This window comes from Ruditapes philippinarum, unplaced genomic scaffold (genome assembly GCF_026571515.1).
Source record: "Ruditapes philippinarum isolate M1 unplaced genomic scaffold, ASM2657151v2 ctg5907_1_1_1_1, whole genome shotgun sequence".
NCBI classification, from domain to species: domain Eukaryota; kingdom Metazoa; phylum Mollusca; class Bivalvia; order Venerida; family Veneridae; genus Ruditapes; species Ruditapes philippinarum.
The window spans coordinates 46,433-54,628 of NW_026853611.1; the positions used below are offsets into that span (position 1 = coordinate 46,433).

Here is an 8,196-nt window from a genome sequence, read left to right on the forward strand (position 1 = left end):
AATGTAAAAAAAAAGCTGAGGGCAAAATGAATTGATGAAAAGGAACATAAATTGTAAATAGTCACGCTTTTCTCATTACATAAATCAACTTTTCTTGTATATCCTCAAGCGCAGTGTTACTTTTTAATGCATAAATTGTATAATTTAATGTCTTATTATATTTTATTTGCATTGACGTATTATATGACTGTAATGACAACAATGATTTCACGGAAACCTTATTGTTTGCTTATTCAACATCACGTCAATAAAATTAAATGTCTTAGAAATAAAAACGCTATCAAAATTAAGTCACGAGCAATAGATTAAAACCGCGTTATTATTCTACCAAATGTTAGTACATTTATATTTATCAGATTCAAATTGCAATATTATGTATTTTTCCATCGCCGTCTATGTATCCTTTAGGGTTTTTACTTTTACTTTTGTTTCAGATTTATATTATGAAATAATATGATTTTATATATGTTTATATGATTTGTAATGTATATCTGTCGTCGTGACTAAACAAATGCAAAAAAGTAATGAAACTTTATTCTATTTTAAATAGTAAAAAAACAAACTCGGAGATCTGTTTTCCATCAAAATGACTCATAACGCCAAGTCGTCTTAAATTAATGTTCTGCGAGCATTACGCTCGAGGCTATACATATAAAACAGACATATAAAAAAATCAAAATAATATAGACCAAATTCGAGCATTGTAAAATGTTTCATTCTATTGAGTATGGTTTATCATGCATTTTGACATTTTTTCGACCAATCATTTTAGCTTCTCTTTATACGTTCATTCTTATACGTTCACGTGATCACCATTTACATTATATGAATGTCAGAAGAAGAAAAATAGAGGCGCACAGAATCCTTAAAGAACACTCGAAACAACAACATTGAAAATGTTGCAGGCTGGGTCTGAATGAGCATGAAAACAATGTAAAAAAAATTAAAAGACCATGGATTACCCTTATAAAAAGGCACATGATTTACATGCACATTTTTTTAAATATTGAATTATATTTGCAATTTTTATGTTAATTTAAAATTAAACTGGAAATAATAATAATAATAATAATAATGATAATAATAATATTGATAATAATAATAATAATAATACAATGCAATAATAATAATAATATTAATAATAATAATAATAATAATAATAACAAAATCTTAATTTATAGAAGGTAACATACAAAGTTTACACAGTAAGAAGTATACTTATTTTCAGAACGGCCCTCTGATTTAACATTAAAAAAAATAAATAAACATCTATATGGTGGATTTTAATCATCCAGTAAGTGGTTAGGCAAACGAAACAAAAATACATGAATATCCGTATTCCTAGTTTAGCAAACTATTTAAATAAATGCAGTTTCAATGACACTTACGCCGAACAAAACAAAAACACTGTGTTAAGATATAGATTTTTATGAATTAGGATGAGTAATATTACTAGTAAACATTTCATTTATTGCAATCTAGTTAAAATATTTTTTGCATTATCAGGAATAAATTTGTCTGTTTTATATGTAGATTCAAATTGCAAGTCATATTTTCCAAGTTATCATTGAACGGAACTAAGTGAATGCAATGCATTGCACTAAAATTTTGAGAACATGCAAAGGTCCTAGAAATTTATCAAATCTGTTTAAACAAAGTCTTCTTCTTAAAGATTTAATAATAAAGCGCACACGTTTCACGAGGAGTGCAGAAGTTAACATTTATATTTATACGCATCGGTGTACTTCACGGAAAGAAGACGTTGCAGTATTAAAATTACAAGTAATTTTCTACGAATACGTTACATAATTTATTGTTTAATTAAATTAATAATAATAATTGTTTTAGTCACAGTGGCGTAAACAGGGTTCGCAAGCCCTATAAAAGTGGAAATGTCGGATGACAAAATTCATAAGGAGCTCGATTTACTGATACTTCGTAGCAAAGGAGACATAGAAGAAATATGGCAACAAAAATGATATTTGCGATTATTTTGGCCGTCACGGTGTTCATTTCAGCAACTCACGGTAAGATACTTTTATTAGTAATTTATTTAGGTATAATAAAATCAAAATAGTTAATAAGATGGTAAAATTACTCTCTGAAATATAAATGAATTGTTTCTGCCATATTTTAAAAATGACTAAAGTCTTCAACAAGCTATATCTTATTTTATTATGATTTTGTTTCGCGGAAGAGTTGTTGTTGCTTTATTTATTTATTTATTTGTTTATTTATTTATTTATTTTTATTTATTTATTTATTTATTTATCTATTTATTTTTTATTACGTTGTTATTTTTTCACAAATTAAATAAACCTGTATTTCATACAAACAAGAGTTGGTTTGGACGCTTTGATCGATATGTATAGTGGATACAGGGATAGAAATTATTTCCTTCATCATTTGCAACACAGCGTATACGCATTAATGTCGCATTAATTGAATGTACTTTGAAAAGTTACTTAATGTTGAGCAATATTTTTAAAATTTAGAATTTTCCTCTAAGTTTCATATTTTATTTCTCATAAATTATGCAGCTGGCACTGGTTATATCGGTTGTTTCCAAGACAATTCGACAAGGATTTTAGAAGGTGCAATGACTAAAGGCAGTATGACGGTGGAGAAGTGTGTACAAAGATGTAGTATGGAAAGAAAGTTGTTCGCAGGTGTTGAGGTAAATAGCATTAAATGCATTGGTTAAGGTATTTATTAAATGTTCAGCATTTTGTTTGATTTAGTGGTAATTTATAACGCACAGATACAAGGGAATTTCAAAATCATTGGTTTATCGTTGCTTTCCTCCCTTTTCCTAAAGTGTTTATCTATTTATAAGATAATTTGAATTATTATGATCAGAAGGTGAAAAAAAATCTGATAAGGTGGAAATGTTATAGGAACATTATACCTCAGAAATAAGTATTTGTTTATTCTTTAGAAAAATCAAACATGTGTTAAATTATGTTTTGATAAAGGGTTAAGAGCATAAATGTATTAGATGTTTTACATGATTTATAACTGAAGAAGTAGCGCTGGACATACTGTTATGTGTCATAAAGGTAGCAAAATGTAAACAAAGTAGAAATTTGACTTCCATACAAAATACTAATTCACTATAATTATACCAATTAAGAAATAAAAAAATAGCATTTTTGAGGTATAATAGACCTTTAAATACATTTTCATATTGTATCAACATTGATCCTTTTCCACTCTTTCTGGTGAGGTGATACACACAATTTATATTCAAATTTAATTAAATAGGACATCATTTGAAACTTGGTGTACATATTTCAAAATCATTTATATTTGTTATATATTTCAGATTGGTAATCAATGTTTTTGTGGTTCTCAATTAAGGCCATATGCAAAACGTCCTGAAACAGAATGTAATTCTGTATGTGGAACATCGGGCCAGAAATGTGGTGGATTTTGGAAAATATCATTGTATAACACAAACAGTAAGTAATCATACTTTCTTACATTTGAAAGAATAAAATGAAATCGTCGGAAAGATAATAAGTTTTTAAGTGAACATTTATTTATGCAAAATAAATGTATGTTAGGGAAATTGTGGAGAGAAGCTAAGGTCGTGAGAACTATGCTAATGCTATATTATATCCGTGTAACTAAAACAAATGTAATCATTTAAAACTTTCAAAATGTATCCTGCGTGTTTAAAACATATTGATACAACAAACTTCATCACACACAACAAATGTAAACATTTACTTTACATTTTCAATCACAGGATATCTTGGATGTTATGTTGACTCCAAATCCAGAATTCTAAATGAAAAATCTACCAATAACAACCAGATGACGACGGCATCGTGTATTGCTTTCTGCAAAGGTCACGGACTCAAATATGCTTTGACCCAGGTGTGTTATAGATGTATACATTATGTATAAACGAATAATTCGCTTTTATTTTTTTATCTCAGTTTAGACAGCATTGCTTTTTGATCTTTATATATAACAGGAGATCATTATTGTTCAATAATATTCAACATCTATTTATCATGTACCGCACTTTAATTCGTTTATCTTAGCTGAATGCATATCAACTGTCAAAAAATAATAGAAGCTTTTTTTGTGAAATTGCTGTTTTTAGCATAATTTTGTTTCTTTTTACAGTATTCTAAACAATGTTTCTGTGGAAACAGCTTAACAAATGTACAGAAGGCACCTGACAGCGAATGTAGCTATGCTTGCGAAGGTGAAAAAAGTGAAAAATGTGGAGGGTTTTGGAGAGGGTCTTTATACCTTGTTGTTTAAATGGTGTGTTTCTAATTGAACTGTTATGGTTAGTTTTTCTAAAACACGATTTATATTTTGCAAAATTGTTTTCTGCTTGTTCATGTGATGTTACAATTATGAGCATTTGAGTTTTACCTATAAAAAGTTATTGTTAAATGCCAATTGTATCATAGTTTGGGGACCTTTATGATAAAAATGTGTCAGAGTTAAACCGTACACACATACATGCACAGTGCGTTAACAAAAATGCACATTATTAGTTACCCGCACTCCAGAGCATGCCCATTGATTGGTTTATTTATTTATTTATTTTATTTCTTTTTTTTGGGGGGGGGGGGTACGCCCCCTCGTACAAGTCATATAGCCTTGTGTTTCGGTGGTCTTCCTGTTACTATTGATTATTGTTATCTAGAAATCATTATGATAAAATAATTTGGGCGACTGTAATTTTAACTGCAAAGAAAGAATCTAATCCAAACAAATTTCATTTTAAATGTCCAACAAGGAGTTGTCGGATACTGTGCTAACATTTTATACCTTGCTTTGTATGTTTCTTAAAAAGGAAACTCAGATCTTCAGACTTTGATTGGTCAGAAATCAGTTCAGAATGTATACTGACCAATGGAAATGCGGTGATTTAAAATTCTGAACTTAAAGATATGTATAATTATAATCTAGGGCTTTGGCCATAAAATGTATGACAGTATATACTTTTTTCCTTATTTATTAAATCATGCAATAACAAATATGTAATATTTTTGCTTAATTATTTTTTCAGAGCACACAGATCAAATGTACAAGAGGTCCAAATGGACAATCACACGACTAAATTCTAGATCAAAATGACTTCATTTACATATCTTTTATGTTAAACAAATTATGGTTTGTAATTGAATAAATCTCATGAAAAAGATTTTGAATTCTTTAAGAATTATTCCATTATTGAATTGCATATTCTAGCACAACGGTTTCATTACTCAAAAATGACAATACTGAAAATGACAATACTACACATATATCGTTTAATATATCCAACGGATATAGAATAAATGATGAAGCTATAAGTTCAAACGTAATATTCCAAACTTCGGCATATATGTAGAGTACTTGCATCTCAAAACTTGATAAATACTTGACACACAAACAATAAAACCACCATTTATTCATTAAGAATAGATACAGCTAAATGTTACAGCAAGGTTCGTAATTCATATTTTAATTTTTATGAAATGCGTATATTTTGGCACAATTGATAGTTACAACAAGTAACAGCAATCATATTGTCAAACACTGCCATTATATTAAATATTTAACAAGACCATTACTTTTCTATACCTTAGTTTGACAATATTATTCTTCTATGCTCTATTCTCTTGGTTGGCTATCTTTAAATTTGCTCTATAACATCCCTTTAACTGATACTGGACATTTCTAAAATGGAAGCTGAAAGAGTTTATTTAACATGTACAGCAAGTTTACGGATAATAAAATTATGTGAACTTAATCTTATGCTTTCTTATTGATTTTTTGTTTACACAAAATGTTCTTGGTGCATGATGTCATAGATAAACATCGGCGATTTACAGTCCATCTTTGGTCAACAAAATATAAATCTATGTCATATCTTCTTCTGTATTTTTGGTTGATTAACTTGTAAGCTTATATGCTTTGTTTCCATGTGTTGTATAACATCTGGGTTGTCTGAAATGCATGTAGTTTTTATACACCTTTAACCAAGTTTTCCTTTTTTGTTTTTGTTTAATTCATAATAATTGTAATGTAAGTCAAATAGAGAAAAACGGAACCCCTAAAGAACGCCAAAAATTAGGCAAAATTGAAATTGCAGGTTCCGGTTTTTGTAGCCTGATCAAGGAAGTGGCAAATGCATGCTACCACCTACGACTCTTAGCACTGCCGTTATGAGATTTTATATCAAATACATTTCCATATTGATTTTAAAAAGAAAGAAAAAGTAAATCGGAAAAAGGATTAAGTTACAAATAAATTAGAAATATCTCAATTTTCGACAGCCCACCGTAAAAAAAGCCATTGGTCTAATTCCGGTGCGAATAAGCCATAACATAGGTTTGGAGGAGGTTCGTTTTAAAAGCAATATAAGTCACAAAACACTAGGCCAAAAAATATAGCCGTCAGAGGCCTGCGTCGCTTCTTCTGTTTGCGATCTGTTCTTCCTGTAAATAAAGTCTTCGAATTTTGGTATAAAACACTATTTTCTATAGCTCATCGTCAGTAAACAATTGGTCGGATTCTGTTGTGAATATGCCATAACATTGTTAAGAGGTTCTTTTTACGGCAGTGTAAGTCACAAAGATCTAGCTTAAGAAATATAATCGTCAGAGGCCCACATGGCATTGTCGCTTTTAACTTTGGCGATTTCTTTTTATATATGGTCTTCGAATTTCGTAAAATATACTTTTTTCTTCAACTCTCAGTCAGAAACGCACTGGTGTGATTCAGGTGTGAATTAGCCATAGCAATAGTTTGAATGCTTGTTGATACAACAATATAAGTCCCACGGAATATAACAGTCAGAGGCCCACATTTACGTGAAAAGCGTAATTTTTTTTGGCAAATCACCAACAGAAAAATGTGTGTCTGATTTCTTTGCGAATTAGCCATAGCAATGGTTTGGAGGTTCGTTTTTCCGGCAATATAACACACAAAGCTGTAATCCAAGAAAAATTGCCGCGAGATGAATTGACGCTATGTACTCTAACAAAAAGTTTTTACTTAACATTTTTGTCTGAACAGACATGTTCCATGCATCTAATCAGAAGCATATGTTCGCTGTAAAACTGATATTTTTATTGCACGTTGGGCACAAAATGGGCGCAATTTGCGTAACACTAAGTAACACTTATATAACGCATATGAATTCAGTACCATTTGCAACAAGTTAATTCCGATTTCTGTTCATTTTAAAGGCTTACGCTGTAACTCTTGTAACAACCTGTAGCATTTGTAACAATAATGTGTGAAATTTCCATTTCATTATCTACTCTCGTAGCATTTGTAACAATGCTGCAACAATGCTGTAACAAACTACGTTGTAACATCTATGTCACCTTATTAATTCAAATTTCTGTCCATTTTAAAGGCTTACGCTGTAACACTTGTAACAACCTGTAACATTTGTTACAATTATGTGTGACATTTTCGTTTCACTCTCAACTCTCGAAATATTTGTTACAATGCTGTAACAACTATGTAACAACCTTGTAACATCTATGTAACCCTATTTATTCCGATTTATGTCCATTTTAAAGGCTTACGCTGTAACACTTGTAACAACCTGTAGCATTTGTAACAATAATGTGTGAAATTTCCATTTCATTATCTACTCTCGTAGCATTTGTAACAATGCTGCAACAATGCTGTAACAAACTACGTTGTAACATCTATGTCACCTTATTAATTCAAATTTCTGTCCATTTTAAAGGCTTACGCTGTAACACTTGTAACAACCTGTAACATTTGTTACAATTATGTGTGACATTTTCGTTTCACTCTCAACTCTCGAAATATTTGTTACAATGCTGTAACAACTATGTAACAACCTTGTAACATCTATGTAACCCTATTTATTCCGATTTATGTCCATTTTAAAGGCTTACGCTGTAACACTTGTAACAACCTGTAACGTTATTGTTACAAATGTTACAGGTTGTTACAAGTGTTACAGCATTGTAACAAATATTTCGAGAGTTGAGAGTGAAACGAAAATGTCACACATAATTGAGAATTTTACAGATAATTGTTACAAATGTAACAGGTTGTTACAAGTGTTACAACACAAACCTTGAAAATGGCCAGAATTCGGAATTATTACTAAAAATGTTACAAGGTTGGTACAGAATTGTTACAGCATTGTTACAAATGTTTCGAGAATTGAGAATGAAATCAAAATTTCACAGA

The 8,196-nt window shown here is 30.1% G+C and overlaps 1 protein-coding gene across 1 annotated transcript; it reads left to right on the forward strand.

The window, feature by feature from the left end:
* The first annotated feature begins 1,867 nt into the window (after positions 1–1,867).
* LOC132737346 (uncharacterized) lies at positions 1,868–5,173 on the forward strand. Its single transcript, XM_060724615.1, has 6 exons — positions 1,868–2,027; positions 2,541–2,677; positions 3,326–3,461; positions 3,752–3,882; positions 4,138–4,306; positions 5,039–5,173. The coding sequence occupies exons 1-5, from the start codon at positions 1,964–1,966 to the stop codon at positions 4,276–4,278; spliced, it is 609 nt and encodes a 202-aa protein (XP_060580598.1). The 5' UTR covers positions 1,868–1,963; the 3' UTR covers positions 4,279–4,306; positions 5,039–5,173.
* Positions 5,174–8,196: the final 3,023 nt, after the last annotated feature.

Bases quoted from the DNA above. Each gene is read 5' to 3' on its own strand.
- LOC132737346 (XM_060724615.1), top strand. From the start codon at position 1,964: ATGGCAACAAAAATGATATTTGCGATTATTTTGGCCGTCACGGTGTTC. The intron at 2,678-3,325 runs GTAAATAGCATT...TATATATTTCAG, and splicing joins AGTTGTTCGCAGGTGTTGAG to ATTGGTAATCAATGTTTTTG. The intron at 3,883-4,137 runs GTGTGTTATAGA...TTCTTTTTACAG, and splicing joins TCAAATATGCTTTGACCCAG to TATTCTAAACAATGTTTCTG.